This window comes from Amblyomma mixtum, chromosome 1 (genome assembly GCF_055824585.1).
Source record: "Amblyomma mixtum isolate Tamu chromosome 1, ASM5582458v1, whole genome shotgun sequence".
NCBI lineage: Eukaryota > Metazoa > Arthropoda > Arachnida > Ixodida > Ixodidae > Amblyomma > Amblyomma mixtum.
This window is the reverse complement of record NC_143012.1, coordinates 198,551,180-198,572,038: the sequence shown is the minus strand read 5'-3', so window position 1 is coordinate 198,572,038 and position 20,859 is coordinate 198,551,180. Positions and strand designations below refer to the sequence as shown.

The following is a 20,859-nucleotide window of genomic DNA, read 5'->3' as shown; positions in this document are numbered from 1 at the left end:
TGATTCGAGTAACGCAATTAGCAGACTTTTTCGGCATTTTTGTTTTTTGTGACTTCAGTGCTTTTATTTTGTCACTTTTTCTAATTCCTTCTTTCCTCGTGCAGCCGCAGACTGGAACGGCGTTCCGAACAACGTTGCCATCATCACTTGCCCAAGTCTTTTCACTGATAACGTAGAAATTTTCCTGTCATTGTGAATTTGTGCTTTTACTCTTGCCACCCCTTATGTAACACCCCTTTTAAGGGGCCTTTAAGGTAATAAAATGAAATGAAATGAAATGAAAATGAAAGGCAATTGGACGCTGGTGCCCTGATTAAGGCGATTCTTGATATCACTTGCAGGGTGACTCTGGCGGACCCCTAACCGGACTGAACCGCAAGGGAAAGAGTGTGCAACTGGGCATCGCTGCCTTCAACTACGCATGCACGTCGCCACTAACACCGACAGCTTTTACGCGTGTCTCCTCGTTCATGCCTTGGATAAGGCGTACCATGCACTCCAAACTAGTCTGGACGCCGCTAGACACCACGCCAGAGCCGCCTACCTATTTTCCCTCCACCACTCCGCCAGTAACCTTCACGCATGTAATGCCGCTCTTCAACTCCACGTGTGCCAAATAAACGTCAAGCTTCAGCGACTCAAAACAAAGTGCGGAATCTCTATCACATAAGTCAGATTGGCTTCATTGAAGACACTACATGTGAATCCTTAATAAAACCGAATTCAAAAGGGACTACCGCACAGAAGGAAGGTTTATACACTGCTACCAGTGAAACTATAATTTATCCAACACACTCCAAACATCTCGAAATGGCCAAAAGCAGATAAACTTGGCCTTCGAGCAGGAGGGCCATGCAAGCTTTTTCTGTATTGGCGGCACAATAAAAAAGGGGGCAAACTTCAGCTGAGTTGGGTTAAAAGAAATAACCGAAGTGAAAAAGGCTTGCGTGCGAGAAGAATAGACCATATGCATTCTCTGCCGGTGATACTGCGAATATTTTACTTGAGGCACTGTAGAACAGATACCGAGTGATTTTTTTAACCCTTACAGGTTTGTACTTTAAAAAGGTAAGAGCGATACGTCTGTGCCGTCTGTCCACGTGGGTTGTACAGCAAGCCGGACACAATGTACGTGATAGAGGGTAATGATTAAACGACTAATTAACTGGATTTAACAACCCCTCAACATCCATGCAATACGACATGGCAGTAATCTCTAGTTTTTTGCCCCGGACTAGCATACACCCTGCCTACAAGCCTCTCGAATGGCTATTGATAACGGTATATTCTGGAAAAAATGGCTTGAGGCCAGCTTCCGTCTCGTCATCAGAGGACAGCTTGTCTGCGTGGATGGTTGCTGAACTCATGCTCCATTTCTATAAAAAAAATTCTTAACTGATGTTGCCTCCATCGATTGCGGAACCCCTTAAATTAGGGGAGACGCATAAATAAATGCTGCGACGATCAAAATTTTTATGCGTATTTTTTTTACGCCATCCTCTGGAAAGGGGCGGGCCGCTTGCAAGCCAGCGGTCTCAAGGGCAGACCACCTCTCTTTGTCAACTCACCCTTCCCATAGATCCCACACCGGATGTCTTCAGCTCATCACCGCCGACACACACCTCCTCATCAGTAGGAAGCTTCAAATTCGCTGTTGTCCATGTTCTTTTCCAACATGGCCGACGCTTCGTCCAATGAAGCCGAGTGGAGCACGGCGCTCGCAATCACGCTGATAACCGACAGTACACCAACGCCCTAGAAGCTGACACTCGACTCGGCACACTGCTGCCCACTAGTGATGATGAGGAGCATCAACGACGGAGCAAACTTGGCGCGCTTTTACTGGTTGCAGCTTATCCACTGACTCTACAGAAGAAGTGTCCAGCTGCCGAGATCCTTGGATGACAGATCGCTCTGAGCAACGCACTCAGCCGGACCACGGTCCGGTGTATTTGGCTCTGGAGACGCCGCTCGTAGATGATCATACTTGGCGCTTTTGCATGGTTGCTATTAGGCGCAGAAGACTTCGGGGTCGCTTCAGTCGATAGTTCGTGTAAGCTCACAGGTCACATCCACAACATCTCAAACATACAAGACGTGTTCTTACCCTACCTCATCTTCATCTGTCAGGTGGCCATGACATACCCTGTAAGCATAACCCTTTACACAATTTTCCACTCTATGGCGAAAGCGTCGTCAATGGGTGCACCGAGGTGTACGAACCGTACATGTCAAACTTTGTACAATTCCATTCATCAGAGTACCTCGGATAACGGCTGGCGCGTTGTTTCTAGTAGGGAAGCATTTTAGCACGCGGCCGTATAGAACGGTCTCTCAGGCCCACTCTAGAACTGATTCGACTTAACGAATATGGTGATTAAATTGGACGCATGGAAGAGCTAAGTGTAGCCCAGTCTCGGTGTAACGAAAGTAATACGATTATTCGTGCAATGTGCGGCTGTTTGACTGTGATGCGCTGCCGCGACAGGACTTAATGAGCATTAAAACGGAGGGACTTACAACGACGTTCTTCGCGCATTAAATTTAATCAAGAAGCCTGTGTTTCAGGCGCAGCGCTTCGCCGCCGGCTGTCATTATCCTGGCACCCTTTGGTACTCGATACCGTCCGGCGTCGTCTCGGCCCGGTCTTCTCTCCTCGCCCCCGCACGGATGTACCGTCTCCTCTGCTCGTCGAACACTGTAATGAAATCTACTCATTTATTGCTCCAGGTGCCGTGGAGTGCACGGCGCTGGGAAGACAACCGGTCCGTTTCTTACTTCAGAACGCCGCTTCGCTGCTAGGCATTATGAAACCATATACTTATAGCAACAAAATAGAATTGCGTACATCGTTTACATGGACCACGTCACATACCGCCGTGCAGGTCTTGAAAAGCGCCGTATATATGTCGCCTCATACTAAGCTGCTTAGCGCTCCGATGCCACTGAGGCTTTCTTGAAGCACAGTCTGTCTCTGCATAGATACCGACGTTGTTCCTTGTTATGAGTAAACTTAACTCATCATTATTTCTGTTTTTTGCGTGCAACACAGACTTATATTACAAAAGCATGTAGTTTTATAAGCGGAAAACACGCAACCAGTTGACTTGCATTGGAGCAGAGAAGGAGAGCGGGGGCTGAAAATGATGCCGTTCCTTCCTGTCTTTTTCTCTTAATTGGCGAAGGCTTTATACATTAGTACTTTAAATCTTCACAGGGCTGCCTCGTTCGGCAGTGAGTTTCAATACCAAAGTTAGGTATACCGAGAAGGATCTTGCCATGTTACTATGCGCAGTGCAGGTACTTTTATTTAAGTTCGTAAAAGAAACTTTGGGCTTCCAAAAATTATGTTCAAGTAACTATATAGGAAACAACTTGAATACAAAAAAAAGCCAGACAAAATGTACGGCGACGCAGTAGTTTCTTTCCTAACTACCATATTAAGCAAGTAGATATATCAATATTTTCACACCCAGAACATCTACAGGAGCACTGCCTTAACAACCATCACGGCTCAAGCCAGTTTCAGGGATAGCAGGAAGAGAAGTAGAAAATATTGATTACAACAAATCTTCGGTGACTAGAACGTTTATAATTTACTGAAACACAGCCAACAAATGGACTGCACGCAGAAAGGAACACACACACAGGGCTGATAATTTATAGGTTTATAATTTATTTACATAAACGTGTATATAAAAATTTTAGAAACAAGCGGTTAACTTTTTACAAATTATACATTGAGGGAAGTGTTCTGTCCACTGCATTTGGTTGATGCGCTCTTCTCGTCAGAGAAATTCTGCAATGAAATAGTAATGAACAGCACGTAAGAGCAGGGGTACAAATACCATTAAATGCCTCCGGACTGCTGCAGAAAAAGACGTATTCAGTCATTAATCTCCTTATGTTTCTATTTATTATTTTTAGTGGGAATGAGAATGTAGTTCTCACTTATGTAAACCAAAGCATGGCACTTGTTAAGTTACACAGGAAGAAAAACTTCAAGATTAGCATGCGCAGTGTGTCTTAGCTACTTTGAAATGGAAATATGTAGCAATAAATGCCACTAAAACTCAACTTTGTGGGCTACGTAGTTGTGAAATATATGTCGTGTATCTATACCATTATATGCTTTGCAGTCAAAAAGCTCGCATTACATGGACTAAGGTGCAATATAGGAATCAACTGTTCCGACATGCGATCCCAATCTCAGCGAAATAGGCTTCGGCCAACATATTTACGTAACTATGAATCCATATACCAAAATACATTTCACCGTGCAATGTACTTTTTACTTTTTGACATTAATTGTTCATCATGTGTGGCCTACCGAGCATTTTAAACGCGAAAAACATCTAGTGGTAGGCGATACAAAAATAAAAACAAGTAGAGATTCGAATGATCGCCTGACAGAAACAGAATGCAGCAAGAAGTTAATTCGCTACATTCCAAAACCATCGAAGAAAACTAACGGCAAAAATAAAAAAATGTTAACGCCATTGACGAATTTTTAAAAGGTTATAGAAAGAAAAATCTGTGACCGGTGCATTTCTGCATTCCATCGAACTTGATGCTGTTCAATAATTTAATAATGACTGCGACAAATCCCTCACGTGTTTCCTCCGTAGAAGGGTCATAGGTGGCTGTGTCCAGAAGCATTTCCGTTTTCCTGAAAAATAAAGATGAATGGTGTATAATAGAGGAGGTAAGTAAATTCGGCCTTACTTGTTCTATCTGGTGATCAACTCTAAAATACAACGACGCTTTGTTATCATTCAAAATACGAAATATTTTATATTCTCTGCCGCGTAGTCTCTAGTTTCACAATATTTATCCACTGTCAGAAGCTACAGGACGCATCAGCACTCACATAAACATTGGGATCAATGACTGAATGCAGAAAAGTTATAATCACATTAATGAAGCAAACAGTGGCTACATTATGAAACTTTAGCAGTAGAAATTATTCGCAACCTAAAGGAGCTCCACGACGAAAATTAAGGATTCTTTTATCAAGCATCTTTACGTTCACGCGTGCGTGCGTGCGTGCGTGTGTGTGTGTGCGTGCGTGCGTGCGTGCGTGCGTGTGTGTGTGTGTGTGTGTGTGTTGTGTGTTGTGTGTGTGTGTGTGTGTGTTTGTGTTTGTGTGCGCGTGCGTGTGTGTGTGCGTGTGTGCGCGTGTGTGTGTGTGTGTGTGTGTGTGTGTGTGTGTGTGTGTGTGTGTGTGTGTGAGAGAGAGAGAGAGAGACAGAGAGACTCAGTCCTGCCCCTAGCAGCAGCACTGCAGAACCAGCTCAAAAAACGGGCGTTGTAATCTGTTATGAAAAGACAGAATGTGAAGGCGATCATTGTAAGAGCGAAATATAACATCAGTACAGCTGCCGCACATTGATACATGGTTGCATACGATCGCCTGTGCATTTTTTTTTCACTTTATCTCGTAGCCATGCCGCAGCCGCCGCTCAGAACTAGAGCCCCGAGCTTACTCTGTGCACTACTGTGCCTCATTCGCTTAGACAGCACGGAGAAACCAAAATGATTTCTGCTGGCTACCTTCGCCACTTGCAAAACAACCTTCCGAATTTCATAACTGCTTCAACTATTTGCCGGCAGATGGCGTGGCGTAATGCACCGAGACTCAAAATGGCGCCGCTGCATCAGCTATTAGAATAATAGGGGGGTACTGCGTAATCTACACACATGCTAAGCGTTCCAGCAGACCTTAATAGGTAAGATGACCACTTGGGGCCATTTTGTGCTTTCCTGTAACCTAGACTGCGAAATTGAGCTGTTGCTTCTTATGGTTACATTGCAACATAACTGCAATGACGCTAGAAAAGTGTGAATTGGCAACCAAAGACTATTCCCTAATATATACATTGAGAATTCAAAAATTTATTGCCATATTCTTCTTTGCTTGGGAAGGAATAGTGCACGAAACAATGGAGGCTGCTTCACAGCATTTGTATGTTTGCTGCTAGCGTCGGCTCACAGGGTCATAATTCCATCAGTTTACGCCAAGAACAGTCGAGCTGGTTCATTTTTAAAATTATCCACTTGTACGAACAGAACGCAGAAAAACAAGAACACATACGACATGTATGTATCTTTGTCTCTGAAGTGCATACTCTTAAGGATAAAAACTTGTATTAAATGCCGTATCGTGTTCAAGCTCACTTTTTGCTGTGTTCCTGAAAAAGCAGTGAAATAAAGGCTTTTTAACTGTTGCTAATCCTAATGAAAACATAAACAAATTCATACACAAATTCTCTTGAAAACGTGCAGAAGTACTATAGAACTAGTAGTGAGCCTATAATATTCATCACCGGTCTCAGAAAAGCAGCTCGTATTTTTCTCGTCCGTTGTCCAGGCAACAAAATAAAGTGCCCAGAACAAAGCCTCTTTCATAAAGCTATTACTTTAAACAATGCTAAATAACAGGTGCCAGTCTAACAAAGAGTGCATATAAATTAGATTCAAAGTGTTTGAATAAAGACATTTGACTCATACATCCAATTGCAATACTGCAGCCGCCGAACAGTTATCATGGCAGGGCTGTGCGGAAATCAAATTTGCACGTTTTGAGTCCATGGTACAATTAACAATAAGTGTTCTATTTCAAGACGGCTGCATGATCTATGGCTCTACGCAAACGTTTGGCTGAAAGTCCAGTCTTGTGAGCTGATCTTTTTTTATATTTTTTCTTCTAATAAAATTGCTTGCAAAAAGTATACACAAACGAACTGCAAAAAATGCTTCACGTGTCCGCTCTGATGCTTGAAATCACATCGCTAAGCCGCCATGTTCAACAGAAGTCCTAGCAAGCTTATCATCAAACCTTTCGATGTACCTCTTTTGAAATCAACCCTTGAATAATCCTTCTCAAGAAAGGTATGTCTCCACTGGGCTGTGCCCGCGTCCTTACAATTAGCGGACTTGACGTAGGGGGCTTAATATGCGTGCCCGCACCTCAGTCAACAAAGCACATGCACTCAGACAACTTGTAAAGGGTTAAAAGACCCATGAAACGCAGCTGGCCATTACCTCGGTTTAGCAGACACAAAATGCTACGTTATTCAATTTTCATTCTTCGTAGAATTCGTGAATGACATTGTTGTCGATTTCGCTAATGTCTGAAGAAAGTAGAGTCCTCAAGTGGACTTCGAATTCTGTTTCCTGATGAGCACAGCAAGCGGCAGCGACGCGCCAGTTTAGTGGTTTCTGTTCTTTGGGTGTGCACACGTTGCACCGAGCCGTGCGTATAAGAAGAATGCACACCTCGAACACGCAGACGTCTTTCCCTTTCATGCATAATGATGCCCACTGGATGAAGCTAGTAAGAGGCTAGACATTCCATATGGCGCATTCTACGATGTGAACGAGTTGTTTATTAGCCCCTTGCACCTGCCAAACGTATCAATAAGAGTGCCATCGCCAAGGCTCACCGTTGATTAGCCCGCCGTCTTCTCAGGATGATGAAGGCAGCAAGAGCACCGATTATGATGACAGTTGACACCACCAGAATGCTTGTCACAACGGGAGTACTGTTACCAGCACCTAAATAAATCAACAAGAACATAAGAGTAAGTAGAAGAAACGTGTAAAGAAGTTAGAACACCGTAGCAATTCTGTGCTCTCATCATATAACGCTAGCCATGAGGCACTTTGAGGTCTCTGCTCAGAAGTTAGAATTAAGTGCAGACGATGTTTCCCTTGCAGTGCGAAACAAATTTTAGAAGATTTATGTGAGCGTTAAAGCAATGGACTTCAAGTAACACAGTAAGTTTCTGACCACCACGAAAAAGGTTCCATTCTGACGCCACCACTAGGAGTGAGCAGAATAAGAACACTACAGGGTTGATTCTCTCGCCTACGTTATGCACTGATAGGACAGGTACCTGTGCAAACGGTTGCTCATAGTTCACGGGATTTAACGTGCCAAAGCGACTCAGCCTATGAGGAACGCTGTAGTGGAGCCCTCCCGATAATGTCAACCATTTGGGATTATATAACGTGCAATGACATCTCGCAGAGAGAATTTCACTTCATCTACATTCAACCACCACGGCCGGGATCAAGTCCTCATCTTTCGGGTCAGCGTAATATCTTGTAAGAAAAAAACACCAACTCTGACCTATTTTCTCCGCACCCTAAGAGTGTATGTTTTAATGTGAGAGGGCGCGAGAGAAGGTTTAAAGCATATGGGGTGGTACAGCGCCGCCGAAAGAAAAGCAGACAGAAGGCAACAACACAATCGAAAGCTGCTTCCTTCTGTCTGTCTTTCTCCCGGCTGCGCTATTCTACTATGTGTCTAGACAGCCGCCGCTGTCGCTCAGTGATTATGGCGCTCGGCTTCTGACCCAATAGACGCAGGTTCAATCCCGGCCGCGGATACCGAATTTCAACTGAGGCGGAATTCAAGAGGCCCGTGTACTGTGCGCTGTCAGTGCACGTTAAGGAACCCCAGGTGGTCGAAATTTCCGGAGCCCTCAACTGCGGTGTCCCTCATAGACTGAGCCGCTTTTGGATGTTAAACCCAATAAACCATAAACTATGTATCTATACAAACATGCACAAGTTTCCATACTACTATAGAAACTTTAACCACAAGGTAGAAGCTATATCAGAGTACTGAACTGAAACCAAAATAGTATGGCAACCGTTTTTGAGAGGAGAGCAAAAAATATTGAATGAACGGTGCTTTTTTGCTTGCAGACATTTTGGTTGTCAGCACGGGCCTCTGGCACGGGCACTGGCCTTTATAGACAAGAAGAAGGCGAAGTGGATAACGCACTAAACGCGGTAAGAATATCCTTTCGCTGACTTCGGCATCTCATGTGATGAAAGGAGGAGCTCAGGAAGTTCGTAATAAGCGTCACTGCGGAATTTTTGTAGCGGCTGCAGACATGACTTTTTATAATAATTATAGCTCGTCCGCTTCTGGTAGTGGTTAGAGGTTCATTATCAGCCTACCATGGTTTTGGACAAGAAAATTGAAAACAAGTTGCTCATCTTCATAGTTTATTAACCATCAAAGGTCCCGTAGGGACATTAAAGAAAGGGAGGGGGGAAGGGCACGAGAATGACTGGCGGTCACCTATACTTATAAGTTGGCTCATTTTACAATAAAAACTGAAAGCTCTTTCGGTGATGAGACTTCTGTCGTTTTCTTTATGCATTTATAATTCCAGATGTCTTCAAGACATTCGTTCTTAGTGAAAAGTCAGAACAGTCTTACGTCATCAAAGTGATTTCATACCTTCGAAAATTCCTGTTTTTGCAGTTGAGCGGTTGGTGGATTCGGTAAAAGCTATTGTCACAGTAATCATTGCTACCATACAACAAAAGTGAGATGTTACAAGGGGGCGATGGTTTGCTGTAAAAGCTCTGCATTAATGGCCGTTTGTATAAGAAGAATTGTTAATGTGAAAGAAAACTGAAAGTTTCTCAAATGGCAGCATTCGATGCGGCCACCACAAATTATTTTCGGCCGACTTTAAGCCAACAGGCTATTCTTACATGCATGACCTGGAGCTCTGCATGCCTAAAAATATTTTTGTTTGTCAAAATTCGTTACTTTTCATTTCGGTGACAGGCATTCTACCATCGGCACCGCTTCAGCATAGCAATGAGGAGATAAAGGACAACCATTCAGTGACCACAGACTTGTTTCTTTAAAAAAATTACACGCTTTACGTAGTTCAATCCACGGGTTCATAACGCCAACAGGACATTTTCTCTCCCTGATGAGTAAAAAAGAATCTTTTCCTCCTAGCCTTCCTACTCGCAACCAGTCGCATAAAATTTTAATAAAAAGTTGCCAGACCTAGTTGAATGAATCGACATTAAACGCGCTTCAGTTTAGTTTGGTTTAATGGTTTATTGGAGTTTAACGTCCCAAAGCGACTGAGGCTATGAGAGATGCCGTAGTGAAGGGTTTGGAGTTTAACGTCCCAAAGCGACTGAGGCTATGAGAGATGCCGTAGTGAAGGGCTCCGGAAATTTCGACCACCTGGGGCTCTTTAACGTGCACTGACATCACACAGCACACGGGCCTCTACAATTTAGCCTTTATCGAAATTCAGCCGCCGCGGCAGGGATCGAACCCGCGTCTTTCGTGTCAGCAGCCGAGCGCCGTAACCACTGAGCCATCGCGGCGGCGCTTCAGATCAGTAAAAGTTTCTAGTAAGTATATTGATTCCACAAGGTGGCTAGCGCTTGGCCGTGAGAGGTGCCATTTATCAACAAATAAAAACTATTCTCTAGTTTTCCTGAAATATTAATGGGAACATCTCTCAGTGCAGTAAACGACAAATCACCTACATCTGGACTATTTCTCGAGAGAAAATTTCGCAGAATAAACATAAACAGCCAATTCCAAGAAATCTTTATGGAATCGCTTATTGCGAGATGACCTCAGAAGTAAACATTTCCTAGACGCTCATAGAGTTTCTTACTATTACCTAGAGGGAAAGCTGGCAGCCCGTCTATGAGAGTTTGCATGACGACCCCTCGAGACCACTTCAGCCATCATGGGCGCTCAAAGCATCATGGGGCGGTGAGCTACTTGTTGCGGAACTGAAACTTTTGGCTAAAAAATAATAAAAAAATAAGGCTGTTTGATAACTACAAACGTCCTAGCATTCAATATCTTGTCTAATGATTGCAATAAACGAGCAGAAAAGCATTTAAGTGCAAAGTTTGCCCAAAATAAGAGACGACTCGCTCTCCTATTGGCCGAATACTGAACACTATAAAAACTAATATTTCGTAATTAACAGGCGCGTTTTTAAAAGTAAATATGTTTTCAAAAAAGTTGTTGTTGCTTAAATACTATAAGAGGTTTTTAATGGCATTTCGGAAAAGTGAAACCTTTTATTGGCGTCGTGCGTCGTCGCGTTTTCACTACTATGGGTTTTGCCCACTGCGTTCGCGCGAAAGTCGTCTGCGCACACACGAACAGCGTTTTCGAAATGAAACGTCTTAGTAGTGCCGCTCCGGGTTCCCGAAAAATTACGACTGTTCCGCAACAAGTAGCTCACCGCCCCATGATGCTTTGGGCGTCCATGGTGGCTGAAGTGCAGCGCCGTCAGCTTTCCCTCTAGGTAATAGTAAGAAACTCTATGTAGACGCTATTCTTCCTTGTGTGGAAGTGCACAGACTCCTGCTGTTAATTCCAGTAAGCCATCTTACCCACGTAGCAGCAACTTTATGTAAACTTGCCCTTGATCGTACTGACTGCTTTCTTGGGTTGCTTCTTTGTGTTGCGCCAATATTCTATTGCATCGATTCAAAAAATTGAATTTATTTATAGGGGTCGTGTGGGTTTTTTCGAAGTCATGCCTATCCACCCCTGTGAAAAAGATATTTATCCCGCGAGACCTGACTGCGGCAAGTGAAGGGCACGCTGACCGTTTTTTGCCAGCCTCAGTATCAAACATTCTTTTTGCAGCTTCAGGTTCGTGAATGTTTACCGCTAATGATGGGAAATGCGCGCTAATGTAACAGATCATCTTTAGAGCCTTTGCGGTATTTAAACCATGCGTTTTGAAAATTTAGGAAAACAAGAGCGAAAACGAGATAGCAACGTGCAATGTCGTACCGTGAAAGATAGAGAACACTAGGTGGCTCTCACATCCCAATGTATGTTTCAGCCTCGAGTTATCAGAAGTTCTGATGGACTAGTTCTTTCCACGCTGTTATGAATAGTTCTAGTGTATTTCGCCCCTTTCTATTTTGACTACTTTTTCTTCAGTAGCTTGTCTCTCACAGACTGGCATGTTTTTTTTCTGCTTTAATACACATGCATTATATGGGCTAATGAAAAGAATTCTGATCATGTACAGTTCAAGCAGTGACACTTGTAGCACTGTTATACAGCTTGGCAGCAATGGCTACCAGATTTGCCTTTCGACAGATGGAAAGAGTAGGATTAAGAGTGCGCAGTTTTCTTTGCCGTTGACGGCGAAAACTCAGAGTGCGCACGAAAACCATTTGATACTAGTCCAGCTGTTAAGAGGCTGTTCTATTGTCATGCGTTCCTCTTCGCCGCCTGGTATTGTGGTATTACTGCTTGTCTACAATGACCGGAATGAGCTTTCGATAACTACTTCAGTTTTATCAACACCGAGATAGAAAGTAGGACATTACCTTTTAGGGCAACCTTGTTGCCCGCCGGCTCAGAAAGTAGCTGACAGCGGCTTCCTTTGTAGCCGTCAGAACAGTTGCAAACAGGGCTCCGTTCATACTCGGTCCACGTGCACAAGCCGCCATTGAGACACAAGAAATCCGGGCACACTGTTGGGCAAGCGAAAAAAACAAGATTCGTGTATCGTGGTGCCATCTGAAATCGCCAATACGCCGTCCTCCTTCACCATGTGCGCGCGTGATTTGCGAAAGCATTTTTCGCATATTTAACGTCTGCACGCAGACTAACCCAAGACACCCATCAACACGCTGCTCTATCAATGCTACCAGCAACATCTGAAAGGTTTCACATAGCAACATTGCATTCCGTGATATCAGTAGACCATTTGGGAACGCTGTCGTCGGAAAGCGCTGCTGGCTGCTATCTATATACACTCTTCGAGCTGCGTCCTGCCACATAGGTTAAATACCGAAATGGTACCGGTAATCCCTTTTATACACGCGTTGTGCTTTGTTTTAGTGCAGAAAAGTAACTAAGACGGCAGTGCCCCAAACGCTCCTCCGAAAAATGCTCTCGCAAAACGCGGAATAGCTTTCACTTAAAATTAGTTGCAAAACACAAGAAAGAGACAAACGTGGCAAACAAATATTTTGGCCATCAGTCTGGATAGTTTGTGGGTGTAAGGCTCTTGCGGCGTGACAGTGGTAATCGCATCAGCAGCTCTGTTTGCAGAAGTAACCGTTTCAGTCAAGGCATTTTCATTGAAGCAGAGATAAATTGCTCTCTCCTCTCTATCTCGTCACTATACTTACGGAGAAAACACCCGCTACCTCTGTCATGAGGTTACTAGAACAACCTCTGAATAGTCCTAAAGTGGCATAGTTGAGGAGTCTCTTAGTGTTAAGCCCGCATTTATAACTGAAGTTTTAAACATGTAAACTTTGCTCAAACAAAAATTTCTTGAAGATCCTCCAGCGCGCGAGTCTTCTATTCGACTGAATAACAAGAAGGAATCTAAACTGCTTTTACGCCAGTCTACCATGCTGTGAAATTATAATTTGCTGGTAATATGCCAAAGTAGACTAAGCTAGTGGAGAGAGTAGCGGCGCTACCTCGAACTGCTCGGGCTGCGTTAGAATTTGAAATTTCAAATTTAGATACAAATGCAATTACAGCTAAAAATAACGAAGTTAGAAGTTACTAGTTGTAATTTTTCTTCATTTTCGCTTGCATGCAGCCCCTCAACAAGTGTCCATGCTAAACCGGCATGACGGGGCGCAGTCAAACAGCCGACTACGTTAAAACGAAGAAAACAGAAGCTTAAAGACAGTGCTAAGACTTTCACACTTCATTTCGATCAAACGTTTTGTGTCCCAACAATGGCAATTGTTTGGTAGGTTGTGGACAGATTGTCGGGGCCTACGATAATATTGCCAAAGATGGTGTCTTCTCAAGTGAGAGCAATTTAATTCAACATGGTGACGGTCAGAATCACTCTGCGCGGTTGCGAGTGAAAAAGCTGAGGTTCGCTTTGATAAAAAGCGTAAACCGTGAAATCAGGCTATCTCATGAGTAAAGCATTAACAGGTTTTCGCATAAACCAAAACTGCGTGAAGCCAAACAAATACAGCAAAGGAAATTCTCTGCAAATGCCCACATTTGAACTGTACGTACTTGAATGTTCCGAATTTTTTTTTTTCAACACACGTTCTTTAAAGAAATTCAATGAAACGGTATAGTTTGCGCTTTTATTTGCAGCGATGAACCTATCCGCGATGAATTTGTCGCTAAAAAAAACATTCCAATTTATAAAATGGGCAAAGAAAAATGGAAACAAATAGTTCGAAAGGTTGAAGGAAGATACTTGTAGCTCTTAATCTAACAGTCTCCGTAAGAGTTTATACTTCGTGTACATACCACCGCACATGAACTCGTCTGCGCCACCGAAGCAGTCGTCGTGATCATCGCAGAGAAATGAACGTGGGACGCACACAAAAGGATCTTGGCTCGCGCAGTAGAACTCGTCTTCTGGGCATTGAGCTTCGGCTCCTGCAATGCAAGTATGAAAAGAGCTATTGTTAAAAATACACCTATCGCGTTGAGGTTAGCGTATACCCACAACACCGCATCTACGGTACAGAGACGGCTGGAAGATGGGGCTCTTGAGAACGCACAACAAATAAATCACGGCTCTCGACGGCAGCCTCAATCCGCTAGACTGCTGCAGTTGCTTGCCCGAATAGTTTTTGAGCTCACAACAGCGTATAGCGACAGATATCTATTGGGTAAAGTGGGCTCTTTAGACCTGCGCTGATGAATCACCGGCTTTGTCGTTCGGCCGTTCATGCCAAGGGTGCGGATTCGATCCCGGCAGCGGGAGTCGTATTCCGATGCAGGCGAAATAGAAAAAAAAAGCATCCGTGCGCTGTGCTATATGAGCACAGGTTAATGAACCCCAGGCGCTCTAAATTAATCTGCAGCCTTTCCCCACGACGTCCTTGAGATCCCATGGGTTACTTCGGCACGTTAAATAACAATACTTACAATTTTTAGTGGGATCATTAGGAAAGTTAATATTCTTAAAAAGCCTTAGCGACCATTTCCCTGTTACCGGAATGATTAATGAAAAGGTAGTACACAACAATATTCACAATTTTTAATTTCGATATTTAGGATTTAGGAAAACTAAGAATCTTAGTAAGATGTGTCGACCATTTCTCTATTACCGCAACGTTCAACAAAAAGTTCTTCGAACGATATAGTTGCCAACGTCTGCAGTTTCTTTTTTGCTGCCAATGTTAATTCCAGAACTGAAAAAAACAGCTAAGACAGTTTGTACTGACTGCATCTTTTCTGCCAACGTGACATCCATCGAGGAATCCAAGCGCCCGTTGCATAACTGCATTAATAACCTTCAAAAGTAGAGCAGTGATTTAATTCAGATAGTATTTCCACATATCAAGACAACACTTAATAGTACGCTCAATATAGGTAAAGTTTCCTATATTGGCAAAGTTTCCGCTCTGCTCCGATTCGTCAAAATGACAGGAGCAGCTCTGCTCACAATCTTTCCTTCGTAGACCTAACTGCACCGACTGCCTGGATTACGTGAACCAGATCAACATGGATAGGATATTTTCAGGAGATCCAAGTCTACTGCCGACCTGTTTCCGTAAACGTTAGGTCCACATAGGCTTTGCAGAGCATGTGAGGAGCGTTTCACTAAAACACACGGCGCCGACGAGTAGTCTGTGCAGAAAGTTAACGGGCGGTGAGTTTGTGGAAGAATGTGTTATTTCGGTGAAGTGATTCTGCGAATCAGCTAAAATGCCAGCATGCATTAGCGCACCCCCTTCATCCTCAATCCGCTCGCGTAAGATCATGCTACAGGATCGCGAGGAACCGCTGTCTGAGCACACCAATTCCTTTAAATCGCTATGGAAAGTACTACGGCAAGTATCTCTCAAGTAGGCGTACGTTTAATTATAATATTTTATGCTTTGGTAAACCGAATTTTCAACCCTGAAGTTCACGTCGGTGGCGGCGTTCAAAGCTAGAAGTCTCTACGATTGAATCAAAATCTTTGCATTTTTTTTAAATAAAAGTACCGTTTCCATCTTGGTGCTGTGCAGTTGAAACTTGCTCCAAGGCAAGTTTGTTTAGACTAGACTTAGAATACAAATTTAGAGAAATTTTAATTCCGTAGCAATGCACGCAAACAAGGCAGACAGTCACACATGACAACAAAACTGTCCCAACTACTTTTGTTTTTAGTCAAAATGCACAGCCACCTCTGGAAGTCAGGCGAGGCTCTTAGTGATGATGTGCTAAAATGTCGGCTTATTGCTGCTTTTCAAGAGAGGTGACAACTTCCAGGTATCCTTAGCTCTGAACCACGCATCTAAAGAGCGCAGGCAATCGCACGAAATGTTCTAAATCAGATCGCAGCATTCTGGATGGTTTCAGCAGAGCCAACTATACATTCTCGAAATGTTGCCATTTACAACTGCAAGAAAAAATTCACAGACATCAACCAAAACATGGTTTAGATACGTCCAGGTCCTTGCAGTATGAAAGAGAAGCAGTTTACACAAAAAGACAATTTTTTTTCATTCCTCTACTAAAGATCAAGTCACTTTTGCATATTAAAAGACAGGATGAAAGCTATCCAGAAAACAGAAAAGGCGTGCGTTTCATTCATAATTATGGAATAGCTTTTGTTCGAATGCTCCAAAATTTGTTCCTTTTCGATTAGGAGTAGCCTCTGCTGAAGGTCACAAACGCAGAATTTAAGTGGTTGTAAGTTTCACACCTGCTCGATGTCTCGCGATTCGATACTGAGGTTTTTCATGACCTTGTTATCGGATATAATTTCCTTAAATCCAATGCCAAAAGCAATGCCAGCGTTTTCTGGCCAGAGTCTACGCACCGCACTTTTCGTCGAGCCCGTTGGGGCAGTCGGGAACGCCGTCACACAGTAGTAGCGCCGGGATGCACGTGACACCGTCTTGGCAGTAAAATTGGCCATGTGAACACTTCCCTGCAGGCTTCGGCTTCGGTGGTGCCGCAGTAGGAGGCGCAGTCGTCGGCGTTAACGGCACGACATCTCTGGTTGGGAATGTCGGCCAGTCTGAAATCAGCGCGTGGAAAGCGCCAGAAATTATGGTATTGAAGCACCAGGTCTTGACAGTGCAGAAGTTATGAGCCGAATGAGCATAATTTTAACAGTACCCAAGAAGCCCCCGGTATTTTTTACGTACTCTCTTTCTTTACCTCCTTCAAACAAAAATGAATTCAGCGCTGTCTATGTACGCTTCCTTTCTGCACCAATTGAAAAGATTTTCAGCCCTTCTAATTCTTTCCCTAATCCTGCTTTATTTGCTCTCACTGACAAATGAAAAGCAGGCCTTTCAAAAACGAGTAGCGCAAGCTTGTTTATTTTAAATAGTGATGCGGTTATCGTAAATAACCTCAACCTGCATTTTTAAAACATTTTTCAGTAGGTATAAATGAATGTATCAATAAGGTCATCCGCACTTATCTCTAACTATTAAAGCACGATTCAGTAAATATCATAACAATCTAAAGTAATTCGCATGCAAGATCCACATAGTGGCATTCTGTAACCTTCATTGTTCCAATCGAAATTATAGAATTACCACTCTGTATACGTGGTATCAGTCTGTTTTATATGCAGGGCCCATAACATATACGCACTGCTCTTTTCTGATCATGTTTTAACTTCCCATATGAACCATCACCTCGGTCATTTATTCATGTCAGGGCAAAATAAATGACATGATTATAAAGCATAAACCGAAATCTGATGCTAAGTTAGTGCCGCGATCCTCAGATAGTATTGCCATAATTGTATTAGCGATGCGCTGACGTTCCCGTCAAACAGGCTTTCCTATGTAGACTTAGAACTTGAAGTTAGGATTTAATTTCATTTCCCCAGCAATCAGCTTCTAAAGAAGAAAGCTTGCGGCCTCAGTGCCTTTTGATGCCCCAAAAAATTTTCAAATTTCTACCCTACTCACACTGCACTAAAATTTTGTTCACACAACCTTTTTTTTGCGTATCGCTTCATCGATCCTTGCTTAACGTCCGCACAACGCGCAACTGGGGCATTAATGAAAACAAGCTCTATTTATTATTCGCGAAGGCTTTCCTGTGCTGTTTGCGCATTTTCCAGGAAATAGACATTCCTCAAAGTGTGATATATTCACTCAAACCAGTCATATCTTTCAATATTTCATTGCTTGTAGCAATATTGTACTTCTCATCTATTGTCGTCAAGGCATCAATAATCTTACGATCACTGCGAAAAAAAAACATCACGGTCTTAATTTTGCACACTCGTGGCACTATCCTTACTCGCATTATGAAAACATGGAAAAACAAAAAAATATACTTCCACCAATATTTTATCGCCGAAATAGCTGTATGGTCTGCGCTCTTAATCACGCGCGTGTGCTGTTTGAACGCGAACCCAAAGCACGTTATAGCGGTGGCGGCACGTAATGCTAAACGGAACTGAATTAGCAGTAATCTCTCGGGCAGTAATCATCTCGTAGTTAGATATCGTTATTGTAACAATGGACGCAACAGAACAAAAAGAAAAGGGGAGGCAACCAGAGGAAGCGGAAGGTCCAAAGTGCGCAGTAGTAGTATAAATTACAGCAGCTCCGAGAATATGCAGCGACCGGCCGCTCAAGAAGAGACAGGCCGTGGTCACAGCAACATGAAAGGAAACGATGAGCTTTCATCACCCAGGAAAATATATACTGGATTCCGAATGGGATTCGAATCCATGCCAGAAGAAGCCAGCCTTCAGTCCGCCTGGCGCCTCAGACCACTCGGTCACTGCCGCAAGGCTCGCATACGGTGCGCCTAACCGGTATTAGCACATCTGAACCACGTCCTTGTTCTCGTAGGCAGAAATTCTGCCAGCTGTTAGTAGCGTTGGATGGTCTGGTGGCCAGGAAGAGAGGTTAGAACCTAGACGGCGCTACGCGGTATCTGCCCGGGAATGGTAAAGCTTGACCTCGGCGGAACAGCAACATCCGTTAAAGAAGAGCCATTGGAAGGAACAGGGGGGGGGGGCAGAGAGTTTTCTATGTCGCCTAGTGGAATCATTTTATGGCTGCATACGCAACATATTTTCCTTGGCGGTAACCTTAGGATTCAGTTGATTGATACTTTTTGTCTTCTTCATATACTCTGCGTATTAGTAATTTCTTCGTTAATAGTCGTTTCTCGTCTTCTCCATTCATTTTTATCTGCTGTATTTATTTATATCTGTGTTTCCGTTTCTTTGCTCATTTTTTTTCTGTTTTATGTCGGCCATTTCAGGCGATTGTTGAATATTACTGGCTGTACCTTAGAACTCACTTATACTGCGTGCCATTTCGCGCAATTCTTATTTGATGGCTATTGCCATCTGGTTTCAGACTTTACAACCTCTAAAGACTCCAGTTCGTGTCTGTGAAGTATTTGCCTGGGTATTTATTGTCCATGTACAGATATCAGGTTCCGAACAAATTTAAACTTTGATGAAGGAAGTGTTTTAACGGCTAGTGAATGAAACGAAAGTAACCTTTGCAATATCAGTTACCTGTGTCAGATTCTGTGGTCCTTTCTCCTGTCGAAGGCACGACTGGAACCGGCGTTGTTGGTGGCATTCGTGACGACATTGCTGGAAAAGTGTGCTTTTTTTTCAATTTCAGTGACAATGGTTGGTAGAAAGCTCATGACACTCTTCATGACAGCATCCTTTGTGTACAGTCACAAATGTTCCGACTGCTGCCAAGGCTTGCTCTACAGTTGCAAATCTAAGGGAAGATTTTATATCTCAATGCAATAAATAAGAGCGCTGAGAAGCCTTTTCTAACTTCATGAAAGGGCTCGAAGTTTGAGTTCTTTTTAGGTACTTTCTATTGTTTTTTACACCCTAGCAGTTTCTATGAAGAGACGCAGACTCACTCGAATGCGGAACGGCTGTGGTGGCAGGCGTATCAGGTGTACACTTTGCTGGCCTCACGTCGATGTCGTCGATGGCAATGCTTCCTGTAAGCTTCGTGGCTGGAGCAGTGATCAGTATCTGCGCATTCCATATATATATCAGTCATCATTGCCAGTCTCATTAAATGATTACTGCCTCTCTATTAGTACATAAAATTAGCAAAAATCCTTTTCTCTTAAACTTTTCTCATTTTTCTTCGGCTTCTAATTGGCTATTTTCTTAGTTGGTTTTCTGAAGCAAATTCCATCTGTACGAGATGAAACGTACTGCCTCTTCGCAAGCATAAGCAAGATCGACACCTTATCTACCCGTCACACAGAACCTTTTTCTATGCAAAGAGAAAAAGCATATAGTGGAAACTTTTATACTACTACCAAAACAGGCGTGAAGACTACATTAATAAAACCAAAATACAGGAAATAAAGATATACAAACAATACTTGTAAGCATGAACGTGCAGAAGTCATTGTAAGCTGAGTCAAAGATAGCAGCGCAATTGTGCGCTCTTGTTTAGAACCCTGTTGCCCTGTTTAGAACACGAATTCAAATGTTAAACTCTAGGATATGGCCCCATGAGGCATTTTTTTATTGTTGTTTGGTGGTTCTACATGGCAGTACGCAATGAAGAAGTTGGTTTCCGCAAAAATGCTGTGATCATAGGAGCGCAGAATAATTGCAGCACTGGGCGCGGTTGTGACTGATAGACAAGCTTAAAATCGAAACATGTGGCCTTCAAGAATTCTCTTCTCGGAAAGACGTACAAGTTGCAAGCTGAAAAATAAATAGTGTGCTTTGAATGATAGCTAAAAAGAAGCTGCAGCCCACAGCTGTTTTAACGGCCAGTTTATGAGACCAAACCAACGGCACACGAACGTAGCAAAGATGTCTAGGGACATCAGCCCCCTCCACGCTGATCCCATTTCACAAATCGTTTCGCATTTTCAGCGTCCCGCCTTTATGTATTGCATAACGTTTAAAATTTTCCGCAGCACAAAATCAAAAGTCAAGGTACAAAGATGTTTATGCCTGTTTCTTGACAAAACCTCCCAACTCTATAGCAATTCTGGAAAAAGTACTGTTTGCATCTAAAAGGTGATTCATATCAGTTTAATATAGGCAGCGGCCCTGATTCAGTGATTCAGTGATAACATGATTCAGTGAATGCCAGCAGCATTACATTTATCCA

The 20,859-nt window shown here is 43.2% G+C and overlaps 1 protein-coding gene across 2 annotated transcripts in view; it reads right to left on the bottom strand.

The window, feature by feature from the left end:
- Positions 1 to 3,653: 3,653 nt before the first annotated feature.
- Positions 3,654 to 20,859, bottom strand: part of LOC149370511 (MAM and LDL-receptor class A domain-containing protein 1-like) — a 170,322-nt gene continuing 153,116 nt past the window's right edge. For both annotated transcript variants that reach the window (XM_089562038.1, XM_089562044.1), the window contains exons 58-65: positions 19,634 to 19,751; positions 19,266 to 19,346; positions 16,578 to 16,778; positions 14,066 to 14,197; positions 12,151 to 12,297; positions 7,446 to 7,557; positions 4,614 to 4,669; positions 3,654 to 3,799 (exon numbers count right to left, since the gene is read on the bottom strand). In XM_089562038.1, coding sequence (XP_089418164.1) covers positions 3,789 to 3,799; positions 4,614 to 4,669; positions 7,446 to 7,557; positions 12,151 to 12,297; positions 14,066 to 14,197; positions 16,578 to 16,778; positions 19,266 to 19,346; positions 19,634 to 19,751 — 858 coding nt within the window. In that variant the 3' untranslated portion in view covers positions 3,654 to 3,788. The remainder of the gene's footprint in view (positions 3,800 to 4,613; positions 4,670 to 7,445; positions 7,558 to 12,150; positions 12,298 to 14,065; positions 14,198 to 16,577; positions 16,779 to 19,265; positions 19,347 to 19,633; positions 19,752 to 20,859) is intronic.